The following is an 18793-nucleotide window of genomic DNA, read 5'->3' on the forward strand; positions in this document are numbered from 1 at the left end:
AATGTGCAGGCAGATTAGTCAAATCAATAACCTTTGAAAGAACAGGAGGATAGAGGAAATAGCTTTTCCTATCAGCATCAGATATTATAGTTGTGACACTGCATCAAATGTGAGGAATATAGAGAGATCCATTGCCACAATAAATTTGCGTTCTTATACTATGTGTTTCCCTTATGATAGTAAGGCTATGTAATTAATGAGTTAAAGCTAAACCCCAGCCTCAATCACTTTCCAGCTCTAGAGGACTTCTAAAAGTATTGTGAAAATGATTTCGAAGTCAGGAAGAGAGATTGGATGCAACTTACAAGAAGGCAAGTAATAGACTTCAAGGTGGATATTGATGTGACAGGTGTAGATGATGATGAAGGTTCCTTGGTCTATCCCTTCTACTATGAGAAAATCGAATTACTAGATCTTCCTCCTATTGATTGGTCAGTTCAAGAGTTCAAATCCTGAAAGAAAGAATTGCCTATGTCCTTAAAAGAACAAGAGATTGGGTCAATAAAGTCAGAGCAAAAAATGTGACAGCTGAATTCCAAAGTAGAGAGAGGAGGTGATCAAGGAGAATCATCTCAAATGGCGTTAGAAGCAACTTCTAATGAGAAAATGCAGCAATTAGATACCAGTGATCTAGATAAAAGCGAAGATTTAAATCAGCCGATTAAGTTTACAGTCAAAAGGATGACAAAAATGAAAAGTAAACCTACTAGATCAAATTAGGAAGGAAATGAGCCTAATGTTAAGGATCAAATAATTCTTCAAACTATTGAACCACACATTCCCTTACATCCTCTCATGATTTAGTAATTCCTCATTCGAGCATCTCTCCTCCTGAGATATCATTAATAGACGTCACACAGTTGGATAATCAATTATCTAATTCAGAAGATTTAATGATGATTGTTGAAAATATAATAGGTGACATGCAAGTTTCAGATACTATGCATTCATGGTCCCAGACCAGTCTTTAGAAAAAGAAGAAAGTTGTTCAAATGATCTCGCCTCCATTTGATGTGATCTCTAGTTTCCTTCAGAAGCCTCCTAAAGTGATGTCCAGGTTAGTCATTGATAAAACTTCAGGCAATCTATGCATAGAAATAGCCAAGCCCATAATTGAAAAGAATATTGATGAAACATCCAAGTTGGCTTTCATTCTGGATAAGGTTGATCTTGGTCCATCTACTGCAGAAAGAGACTTTCAAAATTTTGAAGTGACTGCTGCCCAAATGTTACAAACAACAAAGAAAGAGAAAAGATCCAAGGAGCAACTCAAGGAGACATTTCAGATGCTGGTGTCTTACATCAATTCGATTAGCAATTCCTCTAATGCGAAGACAGTAGTTACTTCACTAGCCTTAACAAGTCCTAACGACATTCTTGATCATGCTATTGTTGAAAGAGTAAACAAACACAAGTCACATAGTATGGTGATCGAAGCTTGGATAAACAGAATGATAGAAGATGCTTCAAAACTCATAACTAGAGTGAAGGAAATATATGGAAAAGCCATCAAACAGATACAGGAAATTTTTAAAGAGCTAGAAAGCAGCAAAGAACAGAAAGCCACCTGGCAAAAAGTAGCTGATGAATTACAAGAAATGGCCAAGTTAGATACAAGCACCCTAGTTCTTGAGAAAATTATTGTTGATCCAAGTGAAAATCAAACACGTATCTAGAGTAAAAGTGTTAATTGGAAAATGATAAATATTGGCAAAGGGATCACTAAGTTTGAGAAACTAATAGCTTCTTGGGGTCAGCTGAAAACGAAAGTTACAGATGAATTAGTCTCTACTATCACAGGTGGGGCGGCAGTAAGTGATCTTCAACATATTGATTGCCAATTTCTTCTTGATTCTTTCAGTATCCAAATTCACTCAGAAATAGAGAATCGAGTATCAGATGCTGAAACTATGATAAAACTCAGTTTGGTCGCAATCACTCTAAAAGATTGCAACATTTCAACCTATCGGCAAGAGTCAGAGGAAATCCAAGATAAATACTTCACAGCCAAACTCAGGATGGAGAACATATTCATTTCGAATTATGATTCAATGATGATCATCCTCAATGTTTACAAGGCTTTCCGAGATAAGTCAATTATGTCCAGATAGATAGAGTTCATAGCTAGAAGACCAATGATTGGATATGTATACATCCTTAGAAATTCTAGCTAAAGTTTTGTTTTTGAAAATTTCCCTTGCATAGATTAATTTTATTGAGGTTAATTAACCTCTCCAAAATTACGTATTTTGGAGTTATTAACCACAGAGGGGTAGTTGTTGACCTCAGTGTCTATATAAGAACTCTTTTTGGCTTTGTAAGGGGACTTTTTTGGACTTTAGAATAAGGGAACACTATGCTGAAATTTTGATCAAAAGACAAATTTTGGAAAGTATGTACAGCATCTCTCTAAAATTGAAAATCTTTATTATGTTCTTGGTGCAAGAAAATGAAATGAGATACGTTATTGGTTTCTTGTTCTAAAATCAAGATTGTTGCAGTATAAACCACTGGTTCTTTTTTAGTGAGTGTTTTCACAATATTATGCGAATGTTTACGAATCATGAATCAGCATGGTAATAATGATCATTTTCAAATGTAGTTCTTGATTGCCTTTGTTATCATTCTTTGTTGACTAAAGAAAGTTGTGAAGTCATGTGGTACATTCGTCCTTAACGACTTTCTCTCGATCTTTAAAATTTTAGATTCTTTATTTGAAAATCTTTAAAAATTATATCATACGAGGGAGCTGCCCCTCTAAACACAGAGGAAGGTTGCATATCAAGAAAAGGGTCTATCCAACTATTGTGAACGATTTGCCACATACACTCCGTTGAGCAATTTTTACTGTGACAAATCTGTTTACCAACACAATGCAACCATCAATGCTGCCCGAGGCATAAAAGATCGGTAATAAAAAACTTCGCCATTCTTTCTAAAATTTTCATATTGAATTACTTGTAATATTTAAAATTCTAGATTGAAAGAAAACTTATAAAAAGTGGTTGGACTTGGAGTGAGTTGTTCATAGTCCAAGTATCTGTGCAATTTCAATACCTTCATACCACCTCAAAAGTGAAGTATCATTAATTAAAATCTGAAAAGTTGGACATGAAAAAGAGTGCTCATGTGGATATATTTTCAATTTGACGCTCGTGTGTCAATAATTCAAGTACGCTCATTGCAGCTTCAAGCCCTAACATTGGTTGAGCTTAGTTCTTTGGTCCCGATTTCTTCCATTGGTTCTTATTATCAAGCCATGAGTAGTTAATACTTATGTAAAGGGCAAACACATTAGGACATATCAGGTTGCTAATATGTTGGTCCTGATTGTTCTCATTGTGCAGTTGTTATAATCTGGGGAATTCTGACTTCCCCAATAATATATAAATAATTATTGGATAAGTTTTTAAGCAAGAAATAACATTTTGACGGGCTCTATCAACCTGGAGAGCATTAAAAGCTATTAAAAAATGCGCTTGCAAACACTAAGTGAATCTTCATTGGTAGAGGATTTTTTAAGCTTTTAAAAATGTCTCCATTTAGAAAAATTAGAAATGTACTTCAACTTCTTAATTGTGACTATTTAAAATTGCTCTTCTTGGGCTTCTCCTTGATGGTCCAAATTGAATTCATTTCTTCATGTGAAAAAATCGCCATACTCAGACTTCATTTATTACTGGTCCAAATTGAATTCCCGACTCCTTTTGAACTCCACTCCAACAATCTCAGTGCTTCATATTTACTTAAATTTGCTGTTCCATTGGAGTGCTGCCAAAAGTAGAAGCACCATTCCTGGCATTGGTGAAAGTACTTTGATTACATAAAGAACACGAGTCTTTCCAGTTCTGCTATATGAACTGAACCTCGAAGACAGCTATATGCAATGTAATAAAGTGCGTTTTGGAAGACATCTGCTTATTAAAAAAAAATATTAATATGCTGTAAAGACAAATTACTGAAGCTGAATACCATATGAACTGAAGCTCAAAGATAATTGTAGACTTGCAATGCGCTATAAAATACTCTATTATACTTTCCAAAATGGGTAAATTTGAGATAGGCTACAAGTTCTTTAAACTATATCTCGGCATGAATAATACTTGCATACGACATAACCAGGCTCTATTACAAAAGGAAACAAGATTAAGGAATATTCACATTGTGGTTAGCTACTTCGATTGCATTCTAAATTTTAAAAGCCCAATGATGTGCATTCTTAGTTATCATGCGTCTCAGATCAGTATAGAGTTGTAAACATGACCTGTTCATTAGTGAAAATTATATATTTATCTGTGTTTCTGACAACAATGGAAAATTTTAATACACGTTCTTGGTACCCATTTAAACTGATGTTTGTATATTCAATGGAGAAAAGAATGCGTCAAGTTTACAATTCATGTAGTAACATAAAATTTGCTTGATTCTACAGTTACTTCTTTATTAGAACATGTCCTTTGTTGTATCATATTCCGTAGGACTTAAAAGTGATCTACATTTCCAGAATATACAATACCGACATTGTTCCCAAAACAACAAAATTATGTACATGAAAAAGCAAGAAATGGAGATTGAAATGTCATTCATAGCCTTTGTATGGTCATGTATTCTTAAGGCAGCTTCAAAACAAACTGTCAGGCTCTTCATTATTGCAGCTTGGGATTCAATCTACAAAAGGCTCTATACTCCTGCTCTTCATGTAACTCAAAAATTGCATGGGCAGTTCTGCTAACAGTGATTGTGCAATGGTCTCTCCAGCTGGGAGCAGCACAAGATGAGCAATTGTGAGAATATTGAATAATGTTCATAGAATATTCAGTATATAGGTCACTATAATGAACTTATCAATTGATTCATCATCTTTCCTTCATATCTATATGCATCTTACAGTTCCAATGTTCTTACATTATAGAAAGCTCTTTCTTGTGTTTATAAGAATGTAAAAATGAATCTTTTTCATTTTTTCAAATAGGAACAATGTTTCAAGTTATTAAAAAAATTGTAAGAGCAATACTTTGCAAACAAAAGAAACTCACTGGGCAAATTTCTCATGGGTACGAATTGCACTATGTCACGTGTTGCAACTCGTCCGGCGGAACTTTCTAATCGATCACCTTTATCCGCATCAAGTATCTGTTCAGAAAATCAATCAACGGAGAAAATTTCCTAATTCGATGAGAAGAAAAAACAATACAAGAAAAGAGTGAATATGTACAGAGGTGAATCTGTGAGTTCCATAAAAGATTATAGAGGAAAGAATGGGTAAAGAGGAAAAAAATTATCTGTTCAGAAAAATAGAAAACAAAGGAAAATCACAATTCAATGAGAAAAAGAAATAATACAAGACAAGAAAAGGTATCTAGAAGTGAATTTGGGGGTTAGATCATAATTCTAGAGAGAGGATTAATAGAAAGTCAAAAATTAAAAGACAGAAAAATATAGATGCAACCATATATCCTGGCTTATGCAGTAGCAAAACAAGAACACAAATAGTCAAGATTGAAATATCTCTTGCAGGATCGTGGCAATTGAAAACTTTTTATATTTAGATCATTTGCAGACCCAGTCAACATGTGGAGGGACTTTAACAGCAACCCTTCGGAAAATTAGCAGATCTACTCTTTGGTTAAAACTTAAAAGAGAATGTTGGATGCATGTAGACTTCGTTGTGCACAGACATTCTTTACAGGGTATCTTTTGGCTTATATATGATATGCTTATTTGTTGCAACAAAAGATCTCTTGAGAACTGTGTCAATTAAGACCTTTTAAGTTTTCTCTATTTTGATCATGTCTCAATTACAAAAAATTACAGACCTAGTTAATCTGGGCAAAATTCTCCCATTCATTTATAATAGCACAGTTTCTTAAGTATTCAAATTGATGCATATACAAACAAGACTCCTACTTGCATTACAAGTTGCATATGTTATGTTAATTGTCTAACAGCCTCTGTATTTACAATAAGAAGCATTGTCTGTGTTCCTGCAAGCTTAAATGTTATAGTGGATCTTCTGAATAGATTACCATTCATGCATGGCAACTTGGTTGGAGCTATAATCTTAGATCTCAAAATGAGATGGGAGCAGTTAATATGAATGGGCTTTTGTGCACTTCAACCCATTTTAGAAAGCTTTACTTGACTGATGACAATATTGTCCTATACAGACAACACTCAAGACTCTTTCTAATGTGGACAAGGACAGAACAATTTATACCAAATTCATACAAAGACAATGATCTTCAAAGAAAAGTAACGTGACAAAAATGTATTTAAATGGAGTGTGTATATACTTAAATTGCTTGCAGAATCTAGGCAATTAACTTGCAACAAGATGGGTGTGTCTGAACTCAAACTATGTAAACTGGATTTAAAAAACTGTAGAATGATCAAATGACCAATTAGATCCACTGCTGAAAAGATCAATAAGAGCTGCATCCTATTCACTTTCACTCTTACATCATCTATGATGGACCAAGGCTTTGAATGATTTGCTTAAATAGATACGGACTTGGAAAATTTGGTATCCTTCTCTTCTTTCAAATGACAAATGGTGAACACCAAACAATCATTGACAAAAGATGAAAACATGAACATATTCTATATTAAGCAAGTTAGGAGCATAAGGTAGCATTTCTAGACTTACGTGTATTGAAAATGATCTGAATGTTACATAGGTCGGCCTACACTAAGAAATGTCTTATTCCAATATGTACCTCTCATAGGGTTGTCAGATATGGATGATGGGTGAACATTAATTACCTCCATTTCTTTAAAATCTGCCCCTCCAACACCCACAATAAGAATTGAAAGAGGTAAATCAGAAGCCTTTACAATAGCATCCTTGGTTTCCTGAAGGTCGGTAATGACTCCATCCTGAATAGGAAGTTCTCAAAGTTAAAAAAGAAAATCAAGAAAAGTTGCTAAAAAGGTCACATTAAAAAACCCTTCAGTATTTTACCGTAATAATGAGGAGCACATAGTATTTCCGGTGTTCTGCATGTTGGCCAGCAATATATGCTGCACAATTGATCACATGCCCAAATAAGGTTGGTCCAGCAAGGGCAACATTACGCAATGCACTTGCATATGCTGACATAATACCAGCTATTCCTTCAACCTGAAAGGAATAAGGAATAAAGCAATTGTAGCTGTAAGGGGCCTACTGTCTGAAGCAAATATTGAAAAATCAAGGTATGTACCTCTGCAAGGCGATCACTTCCACTCAAATTAAAACAATGTGAAACTGGACCATCAATTGGTCTGCCTCCAAAACCCCATGCAGGAAATTTTTTATCAGTGTCATAAAATTCGAGAACCTCCCCAACAGATGCTATAGCCTGCCATTGGTAAGAATGTCTGATTAGCTACATTACTGTTAAAACCAATTGATAGGAAGCAAGCCAAAGGATGCTAGTTATAAGAATAGGGCAATTTGCTAGTTTCTTAAAATTCCTGAAACAGACAAAGTAAATCTCACTCTTTGATATGCATTAAGCCGGCCGGAAGGATCAATATAGTGCAAAGAATCTGGTAGTCGTGGATTTCCATTTGAAGCTGCAGTCAAAAACAGGACTGTTTAGTCAATAATCAACATGGATTAAGTAAAGAAAATGAGCTAAAACTACCTCTGATATTCATACCTGTGAAATCTATTGCCACCATGAAGTTCAACTCATATCCATTTGTAATGTAGTCCAAGAAACTATGCTTTGTGCTCATTAAAAATTTGTCCACAAATAATTGACTCTTCAATATCTGAAAGAAACTAACAAGAGCATAGTAATGTTACAATCGCAAGTTAATGATGTAATAGACATGCGTGAAACCTAATTGAATAATTCAAACTTGTGCACATTGCATTGGCATTCAAACCTTGTGAGGACCATCACGTTTGTTAGAAGTAGGCATATAGAAGTTTTCGCCAGTTTTGCTTTTAGAAAGATTCTCAAGTTGGGTCAATGATTTTTGAATCCTCCTATATAACATTTTTGAAGAGAGAAAAGCTCAGTTGTAAAACAACTTGCTATCAAAGTGATTTGTATTGAAATGAACATGCCCCATTCAGTTAGTCTTTTACCCCATCAAAGCATGATTTCCACTGTTGTTGAAGTCATAGCATTCCAGCAATAATGGATTGTCCTGAAAGATGTTTGCAATATTAAGAGTGTGTTATGACTTGAATTTCAGGAGATAAACACTGAACAAGAGTTCTTACCATACTCCCAGCCTGTTGTAAGCTCAAAGTTACTGGCTTCCATGTTGGATTGAGATTGTTTCTTTTTACTTCCGTCTTACACACTGGAACATAACCACCATTCTCCAAGGGTCTAGATATCTTTAAAAAAGGGTCCTATAAAGTTCCGAAAAGAGAAGGGTCAAGGCATAATACAATTCTTTCCTATTATTCTGAATTCATTTAGAATTTGAAACACAAATAAAAGCACAAAAACCCCATGCTCATGAGAAAGGCCATACACTTTTGGAGAAGATCTCCTTGTTTTCCAAGTTGGCACAGTGTAAAACCATCTCCACTACCATTTTTGAATTGATTGTTTCCTCCACTTGCAAAGTAATATTTCCAAACTTTTGTGACCACTGACTTGCTCCAGTATGTCCTGTTCGTCCTTTGAGTGGTTTGGTGATGTTTTTGCCTGGTTTTGTAACTATCTGCCATACATTATATGGTTCACAGTCACACAACTAAATACTGTAACCTTTACTAGTAATCTTGAACCCATCTTTGTATTAATATTATTTAAACTTAGCTTAACCAATTCCCGTCTACGTACTCTGGGGAACATTGAGCCAGTGGATAGAAAGCTGTATATCAAAAACCTTCTAATGACATGTGAAAGAAGAGAATGGGGGGCAATATGACAGTCATTTGCACAAACCAAACTACACGAAGAAGAAAGATCAACATTCACATAATTTGGATTAAAATAGAAGTTAACCCTATCTGACAACCATTTTCTGAATTTAAAAAATACCTCTGACAGGAAACATTCTGCCTCCCCGAGAAATTGTTGTTCATCCAATCGAAGCATCTATTCAAAACAGAGTATGTTATGTCTTAACTTCCAGAAAAAATATATATAAATAAATAAAACTAAAATCACAATACCAAAATCATATATATTACAACTGCTTCAAATATTCACATAAGTTAAATCTCCCTGGAAGAATATTCAGAATACGGATTTAAAATGAAGCGAAAGACATGACAATCTTTCGACTAAGAAATAGTGTATTGACGAATAAGCCCATGATGAAAGATAATAATAAAATTATTATTGCCATTAAGAATAATAAAAAAACTCTTCGCTTGCAATAACCTATTAATTGATTAATGAGTGATGACAATGCTTAAGAACAGACTATAATATCAACAAGCTCAAGTTTCTCCTGCCATAGCACTTGGCAGACACTAGGAGCCTTGTCCCGAGTCACACTACAGTCCTCATCCCAACATTTTGAGTTTGATCAAGTTCAAGTTCAGCAACAATAAAGTTCTCGTGAAGTCTGGGAAGGAGAATAAATTCAGAAAAATATCATGATTAAATTTGTCTAATAAAGGACTCCTAGTCCTTGTCTTCGCCTCTCTATATATCCGTATCTTTTATTCTTCTTATTTTTGTTGTTCGCTTGTTTCAGAGACTGTTTGGTGCTACCGCTGTTGTCAGCTCTCTTGTTGTAATCCTCCAATCCCATAGACCATTTGGTGGTCTTTTGTTGGACATTAATATTTTAGCCGATGGGCTATTTGTGGGAACTTTGTTCTCTGAAATTGATTTTTTGACGGAAAACTTGTCAATTTGGCCAGAAATTTGTAAATCCTTCCCATTAATTATTTACCGGCCAGTTTTTATCTCACTCCACATTTAATGCTTGTTTTAATATTTATTAGTTGTTATCTCCACTTTGTAACTATTATTTTTCTTTTTCTATTTATTTAAAAAGAATAATTACTTGTGATCTCTATTTATTTAACTTTTGACTTTTTAAATTGATTTAGATTTTAGTTTTTAAGTTATTTTAACTTATCTTTTATATTAGTTTAGTTTTTTCTTTAAATATTGTTTTTCCTATTATTTATTTAGTTGATAGAATATTTATTAGAGACATTGCTACTTTTTCATATTATTATTTTTATCTCTTATAAATTTTTCATAATATATTTTTTTATGGGGTTTTTCAAAATGATTATTTTTTCATATTTGATAAATTGAATTTAAATAAATAATATTTATTGATCTATTTAAAAAATTTAGTAAATATAATGTTATTTAAATTGAAATTTTTAATAATCTAACTTGTTCACATAAGATTATACTTTAAATTGAAATTTTTAACTATTGTTTTTCTTTTCTTATTTATTTAAAAAATAATTAGTTTGATCTCCACATTAGCTCATGTAGTGATCTCTATTTATTTAACTTTTGATTTTTTAAATTGATTTAGGTTTTACTTTTTAAATTATTTTAATTTATTTTTTATATTAGTTTGGTTTTTTCTTTAAATATTGTTTTTTAGTTTCTATAATTTATTTAGTCAATCGAATATTTGTTAGACGTTTTTTTTTTCATATTATTTTTTTGTATTTCTCTTATTAATTTTTCACAGTAGATTTTTTTGATGGGGTTTTTTTAAATGATAATATTTTCATGTTTGATAAATTGAATTTAAATAAATAATATTTATTAATCTATTTAAAATATTTTAGTAAATATTATGTTATTTAAATTTAAAATTATTAATAATCTAATTTTTTTACATAAGATTATATTTTTAAAAATAATTTTATTATCAAGCACCTATCGGCTTATTGTTGTAAGCACAAAAATGTGCAACTACTAGTATTATCTTATCTTATTATATAAATCTACATTCACATGTTCTGACGATTAAGTTGGGACAGTGTTGTTCTTGCCATCAAGGTTAAACTAGAACCTTTGTTGGGGTGCTATCATTTGAATGTAAATGGGGATAAGGTTCCCATTATGCGACCTTGCTAGTTCATACTAGGTTTAAAGTGTTTACCCCTCTTATTAAAAATTGTATTATATAAATTTGATATGTTTAAAATACAAGTAATAATTTTTATATTTGTTTTTTATTAAGTAGAACAAGTTTTTTGCAAGGGTTCCTGAAACCCACCAGTTAACAACAAAATACTACTTAAAGTTCAAATCTAGCAACAAAGCAACAGAAAAAAACAATAGGCCATACTCGAGAATCAAAAGTAGACAAAATTCAAACAACCAAAAGCCAATATACAAACAAAAGCCCAGGAGCACCGATTAGGGCACCATTTCTTTGACCAACTCTACATTCTTCAGCTCTAGCTCTTCCTTGGCCTCAGCCTCGTCAGTCTTCAATTGACTATCATCCGGAGATACCTCTTATTCCCTCTTCCTCTTTTTTGATATCCTTTTGCTCGAGCTCTCATCTTGCAAAGAATCATCTTCATCAGCAACCCTAGTTTCCTCTGTGTCCTTTTCCTCCTTACCTTTTTTGCTCTCCTCCATCATCAAGTGCAGCTGAATGATATTATCATTAAGACCTTTTATAATGTTGAGGCTCTAGTTAGTCGAGCTATAGAGAGAGCTCTCCATCCTTTCCACTCTTCTTTCAATCTCAAAAACCCTCACATCCAACTTCCTAATTCTGACATTCCCGTCCCCCCATTCTGTCCTTTCCTAGACCTGCATCCTGAACTTAATCTCTTCAATTTCATGGAAAATCCATTTAATGGACCGAACATTGTCCACCATACTATTGTGGGCATTGTTTAGGAGGTTCACCCCCATTTCCCTCACGTTATTGCTTAGAATTGCCAAAGCTGAGTCTATGAGCTCCTCCAACTGAATTTTGCCATCCCTTCCGTCCAAAACCTCCAGGTGAATATGCTCTCTAACCAAACCCATTTTCGCAATGCTAGTATGAGAGCTCCTCCATGCAGTTTTCCTACCCTTAGGTTTAAGAGTAACAGTGGTTTTAGCCAAAACATCTTCCTCTTTACTCTCTTGCTAAGCTTCGAGATTGATCTCCTTAACCTTGTCAAGTGCTTTCTCTGCTTCCTTCTCCCCACCCCTTTTCCTTTTGACCGGGCTGTCAACCTTCCTGCTAACCTGAGCCTTACTGGTGCCCACCTCTTTCACATTACCCTCCTTATCTATTTCCATCCCCTCTTCCTCATCATTGTAATCCTCCTTTAAGTTTACCTCTTGCTTTATCCTTCTCTCCATTCCTTTCCCATACTTCTTTTTCATCTTCCTCCCCATGTCCTTCATGATTTTAGCCACTTCCTCTTCCTCATCCGATTGCAGAACTGCACTATCCTCCATGTCTGAAGGGAGGTAAGAGCACTCTGTTTCCTCTGAGGATTCCGCCTTATGGGCCATAACCCTTTCGCAGGTTTGGGCTTTTAAATGCTCATATATGAGTAATAACAAACCCTCATGGAAGGCAAGATTAGCGTACACTTTCTTCTTAAACCCCATGATACTCTTATTTGCAAAGAAAAATAGGTAGAAGGGGATGGAGATTTTTGTTCCATGCCTGAAGTGGTTTAGGATGACGAAATGGTGGATACAAATCCTATCAAACCTAGTGTCAAGCGTAATGTGGGATATAATCACCCCTAAGACAAACCTCCACAGTTTCTTAATTGATGCGAGTTCATAGTAGGCACCAGTCTTCACCAATTCCTTCATCTCCTTAGCGTCCTTTATATTTGTTATATGTAAAGTAAATAAAAAATATTTAAAAATATAATAATATTATATTGAATTTAAATACGTTAAAGCGATATTTAAAATTTAATTCATATATATTAAAATTTGTAAATTTCAGAAATAAACAATGAAAGGGGAAAAGACCAATAGCCACACATGTACCAATGACTGCTATGTTCTTGCCCACCTAATCCCCCAATTACTATCTTAAAAAACTAATAAATGGTAATTAAAAGTCTACTGAAATATTCCACATGTACCAATAGTTGCCCAGTTGTACACCTTGTTAAAATTTGAATATTTAATTGGAGGAGTTGTGCACTTTATTATTAACCATAGGGCATGATTAATGGGAGATTTGTGCATAGATATTGGTAAAAACATTTAATAGAGTTTAAGTTGATTACATGAAGAGTCTCTGCATGGAATTTCTTTTGACATATGAATAACTCATTCTGAAGGTGTCTGATGTTGCAATAAAAGATCTTAGGAAGTCTCGTGAGGGATGCATGCAAAGTTTCCCATGCTTTAGAATTGTATGACTACTAGGATATGTTACGATGTTGTAGGTAATAGGATTCGTATGCAGAGCCTTCTACTACGGGCTTGGATCCATGAGGATCCAGGGCAAGATCCTTAAATTTGCCTGTGGATCCGTCACAATTCTCGAGTTGGAGACCTTGACTGATGCACATGCAAACTCAAGGATCTTGTCCCAGAACCTCATGGATCGAAGCCCGATTCCACAAGCAGAACCAAAGATACTACCCCAGATCCTCACAGATTCAAGCTCAAATCCAGATCCGAATCGGATCCGAATCCGACCTCTATATGATGAATCTAGTAGCTAAGACTAAAAATGAATAGAACCCATTTTGTACCTAATTTCCTGAAGCTTACAAGAGGGAGTGCCCTTGCCAATCCCGAGAACTCATTTCATATTGGAATATTAATTTAGCTAAGAAATTTACAGATAAGATAATGCATACACCATTGCCACCAGGAAACACTGATATAGGGACGAAACCTGCATACAACAGTTTCTAGTGGATATAAATATATATAATTTAGCAATATCCTTATCCATTTACTCATAACATTCAAATGGCATCCTCATACTGGTAACAATGACAATTGTTTAATATATCTTAGTGCCTGAAAAAATGCAAGTGCATTGAGAGATAAAGCTGTAATGACCCTCACTATAAAGGCCACAGAAACCCTCAAATTGAACTTAGGAATTTTGTCAAACACTTGGCGTGTAACAGTAACAATATTCAGAATATGGTAATTTCAGATTTGATACTTTCAGAATATAATCACAGAATTACAATATATATAAAGCCATTGAACTATATTTCAATTACAATGCAATAAATTCTGAAATTATTTTATTACCAATTCTGGACTGATTATTACAATGACTGTATGACAGCAAATTTACCCAAAAATTGACATATATTTCAGAATGCAAGAACCTAGTTTGAAGAACTATGGAAGAACACCACGTTTTGTTGCAGATCGTTGATGAAGACCTCCAACCGCACCCCCAAACTGTCCTTAATTTGTTGCTGCTGCCCAAACTAGCAGGGTCGTACCAGGCCGTACCTGTACGGCTGCTGAAATAAAATAATATTAGGGTTTTGGGACCCCCAAATGCAAGGAAAATGGGCGCCTAGGGTTAGGTAGTAACCCTGTAAAACCATAAAAAATAACTCCAAGGGGTTGAGGAGATATGAGCAATTATGTGGTTCCGAACCCTGCTTTGCCAATTCTGAAAATGCACTTATTCTGTCTTCAAACTCTTGTCAAATGCTTCTCCAATGATAGGGCAAATCTGAAATCCTTATTCCAACCAAAAACAAACCCTAACAACGAATTCTCAATAAGCTCCAATGAGATGGCTAAATACCAACTCCAATTATGCAACAATTCAGGTGATATTTCACACCCTCAAAGTCTCCAATCCAAGGGAGTGATTCGTTCCCAAAGATCGAATAATTTGCAGATCCAAAGTCCACAAATGTCTTCACAATGAAGAAGTAGAAGAGTTCTCCAATCCAAGCATGTCCAAATGAGAGGCCCAGCCCTCTATTTATTCACTTTTCTAAGAAGTTGCTAGAACTTCTAGAAACATCCTTTATAATTTCTCATTATAATGCACTTTTTATAATAAAGTAATTTTATAAAATAAAAAGTGCAACTCAAATTAAAATTATAACATGTGGGCCCCAATATCACATAATGATAAAATATAACCTCTTAACACTTCTTCAAGAGCAAGATATGACTATCTGATCCGCAGAATTGACTCTCTTTCCACACCATTTGCCTACGAGAGTCTGGAATAGGCAAATCCATGATCAATGCCATGTCGAACTAAAGAGAGGACATTACAGTCCGCCCCTCTTGAAATTGCTTGGCCTCAAGCAATCTCAACGCCGGGTGCTGCAAAATAGCCTCCCCCTCCCAAGTAGCATCCTCAACAGGTAAATCTTTCCACTTAACCAAGTATTCTCTGATCACCCTTCTACGAAGCTGCTTTTCTCTGCTCTCCAGGATGGATTCCGGTACTAAAATCAATTTTCCCTCATCGTCTAAAGGAGGTAATACTGCAGAAGGCACTACATTCTGACCCAACGCCTTCTTGAGGCGTGACACATGAAACACATTGTGCACTCTGCTGTCTGCGAGAAGCTCCAACTCATAAGCCACTTCACCAACTCGCCTGATAATCCTGAATGATCCATAATAGCGTGGCTTAAGTTTCTCTGCCCCACTCTTCTTAAGAGTAGATTGCCTGTATGGCTGCAACATGAGGTAAACCATATCATCTATCTCAAAACTACGCTCAGTTCTCTTCTAGTCTGCATACTGCTTCTGCTGGTTCTGAGCTCTTGCAATATTGTCTTTGAGGGTAGCAACTATATCCTTACTCTCCTGTAATAATTCACCTGCACTGGGTACCCGGCTGTCGCTCAACAACAAATCCAAGAAACTAGGTGCTTCATAACCGTAAAGTGCCATGAAGGGTGTCATCTGTATAGTCATATGATATGTAGTATTGTAACAATACTCGCAGAGATATATCCATCTGACCCAAGCTCGCTGCTGAGCTGCCACATAATTCCTTAAATACCCTTCCACCCATTTGTTCACAATTTCTGTCTGACCATCGGTTTGTGGGTGATAGCTAGTGCTGGGTGTAAGCTCCGTGCCACATAACCGGAATACCTCATGCCAAAAGTGACTCATGAAACGGCTATCCCTATCACTCACAATGTTCTGAGGCAAGCCGTGCAATCTGAAAACCTCCCGAAAGAAAACCTCTGCCACCTGAGCTGCTGAATGTGTAGTGGTAATAGGAAAGAAATGAGCATATTTCGTTAATCTATCTACCACCACATAAATACAATCTCGTCCTTGTACCTTGGGCAAACCTGTGATAAAGTCCATGGAGATGCATTCCCACTTCCTGTCGGGAATCGGAAGTGGCTGTAGGAGCCCTGCCGGATAGCTGTGTTCTTGTTTGTTTTGCTGGCAAACAAGACACTCTCGAACATACTGCAAAACATCAGCTTTCAGCCCCTTCCAAGTGAACCTCTCTCGAACTGACTTGTAAGTCTTGAAGTACCCGGGATGGCCTGCTGTCGATGAGTCGTGAAGTGCTCTCATAATCAGTTGCTTAACCTTCGATCCTGGGACCAGGTAAATCCTGTTCTTGTAAATGATCAAATCATCCACAAGTGTGTATCTGGTATCAATCACTGTTCCCTCTACTATATCGGAGGCCCATGTATCCCTGGCATACTCTGCTATAATCAAGTGTCGCCAATCCTCTGATATCTGAACCATAAGAGTGAGGTGTGGCCTTCGAGATAGAGCATCTGCAACAACATTCTGAGTTCCCTTGACATATGAGATGTCAAAATCATATGCCTGCAACTTACTTACCCACTTTTGTTGGCGATCATTCAGGTCCTGCTGTCCCAAGAAATGCCTCAGACTGTTATGATCAGTTTTAATACAAAACTTGCTACCCACAAGATATTGTCTGAATTTGGCCAAAGCATGCATGATGGCCAACATCTCCTTATCATATATACTGAATGAACGCTCAGGGCCTCTGAGCTTCCTGCTCTCATAAGCTATGGGGTGCTTATTCTGCATAAGTACAGCACCTACTCCCTCTCCAGATGCATCACATTGAAGCTCAAATGGCTTCGTGAAATCAGGTAATGCTAGAACTGGGCACGTAGTCATTATCTCCTTAAATCTCATAAAACAGTCCTATGCCTTCTGAGTCCACACAAATTCCCCTTTTTTCAGTAAATCTGTCATGGGAGCTGCATGTCGTGAGTAGCCACTGACAAACCTGCGATAAAAACCACATAAACCAAGGAACCCCCTCAACTGTGTAAGGTTCTCTGGTGGAGGCCAATCAACAATAGCGCGAATCTTTTCAGGATCCATCCGCACTCCCTCTGCACTAATGATGTGTCCTAAATATAACAGCTCGGTCATCCCTAAGTCACATTTGGACTCCTTTGCATACAAGGACTCCTTCTGTAGAATGCTCAACACCGTCTCCAAATGCTCTAGATGCTCCTGCCATGATCGGCTATAGATCAAAATGTCATCAAAAAACACCAGCACGAATTTCCTCAACTGATGGTGGAAAACTCTGTTCATAGTGGACTGGAAAGTGGCAGGTGCATTGGTCAGACCGAAAGGCATGACTACAAACTCAAAGTGCCCACAATGACATCTGAAAACAGTTTTCTCAATATCCTGTTCACGGACTCTGATCTGGTGATATCCTGATCTCAAATCAATTTTCGTGAAATAACAGGCCCCATGCAATTCATCTATCAACTCATCAATGCGAGGAATAGGATACCTGTTCTTAATGGTTCTCTTATTTAATGCCCTGTAATCAATACACATCCGAAGCGTTCCATCCTTCTTTTTTACCAAAACAACAGAAGATGCAAAAGGTGACTTACTAGGTCGGATGTGCCCCATAGCTAGCAACTCCTCAATGGTCCTTTCGATCTCATCCTTGAGTCGCTTTGGATGTCGATATGATGTGATCATGATAGGTTTAGCACCTTCCTCCAGTTCAATAATATGCACAATACCTCTGTCTGGTGGCCTGCCTGGTGGAATCTCACTGAATACCTTTTCGTACTTAATCCTCAACTTCTGAATATCAGGATGATATTCCGCCTTATGTTGCTCCTCCTGTGTAGGTATCAAAGTACAAACTGCTGCCCACTCTATATCATTATGCCTAGTTAATCTCTCCAGCGGCCTAAATGAGATAGTCCTGATGTCTCCATTACGGATAGCCTTTAGCACATGAATCCTACCATTCATTTCGAATTGTATCTCCATATCCTCTAATCTCAGGGTAACCACCTTCAATGAATGTAGCCAATGCATCCCAAGTACTATGTCCATGTCACCCATGTTGACCACATGATAATCCGCCTTAAACTCATAGTTGTTCAAGCGCAAAGGTAAGTCTCGTACCATCCTGTCACAACGAAGAGTGTATCCATCAGCTACCTTGACTCTTAGTCCTTCGAACTCCTCAGTAATGAGTCCACGCTTCTCTACAAATCGTGCATCAATGAAATTATGCGTGGCACCTGTGTCCAACAATGTAATAACCTTCTGTCCAGCCAAGACTCCCCGAAGTCTGAAAGATCCCTCTCTCTGGACACTAGATAGTCGTGCTTCCTGTAAATGTAGCTCTGTTTCCTGCCTTTGCCCTGCACTGTCTATCTCCTGCTCTCCCTCTGCTTCATCAGGATCCTCATCATGATGTTCTGAACCATCTGAATCTGAGCCTTCGTAATAAGCCCACATTGCCCGGTTGGCCTTCCCTTTTGGCCTCATAGGACAGTCATGGCCGTACTCATACGGGCCTTTGCAATAGAAGCATAGCTTCTTCCTACGCAAGTCATTAAGTGTCTCCTTGTCCAGCCTCTTACTTTCTTCCTTAGGTAGCTGTGCCTCTCTATGAAAGGGTTTCCTGTCCTTATCTT

The 18793-nt window shown here is 36.4% G+C and overlaps 1 protein-coding gene across 5 annotated transcripts in view; it reads right to left on the reverse strand.

Moving 5' to 3' along the window:
* Positions 1 to 4330: 4330 nt before the first annotated feature.
* LOC149539207 (protein BONZAI 1-like) overlaps positions 4331 to 18793 on the reverse strand; it is a 79127-nt gene continuing 64664 nt past the window's right edge. For all 5 annotated transcript variants that reach the window (XM_089800540.1, XM_089800541.1, XM_089800539.1 and 2 more), the window contains exons 5-16: positions 8994 to 9050; positions 8479 to 8670; positions 8219 to 8353; positions 8081 to 8142; positions 7876 to 7978; positions 7644 to 7758; positions 7481 to 7557; positions 7203 to 7340; positions 6962 to 7120; positions 6763 to 6876; positions 5037 to 5133; positions 4331 to 4758 (exon numbers count right to left, since the gene is read on the reverse strand). In XM_089800540.1, the coding sequence (XP_089656666.1) occupies positions 4664 to 4758; positions 5037 to 5133; positions 6763 to 6876; positions 6962 to 7120; positions 7203 to 7340; positions 7481 to 7557; positions 7644 to 7758; positions 7876 to 7978; positions 8081 to 8142; positions 8219 to 8353; positions 8479 to 8670; positions 8994 to 9050 (1344 nt within the window). In that variant the 3' untranslated portion in view covers positions 4331 to 4663. The remainder of the gene's footprint in view (positions 4759 to 5036; positions 5134 to 6762; positions 6877 to 6961; positions 7121 to 7202; positions 7341 to 7480; positions 7558 to 7643; positions 7759 to 7875; positions 7979 to 8080; positions 8143 to 8218; positions 8354 to 8478; positions 8671 to 8993; positions 9051 to 18793) is intronic.

The sequence above is a fragment of the Cupressus sempervirens genome, chromosome 9, assembly GCF_028749045.1.
Source record: "Cupressus sempervirens isolate cs-2001-9-10 chromosome 9, ASM2874904v1, whole genome shotgun sequence".
In the NCBI taxonomy this organism is placed as follows: Eukaryota; Viridiplantae; Streptophyta; class Pinopsida; order Cupressales; family Cupressaceae; genus Cupressus; species Cupressus sempervirens.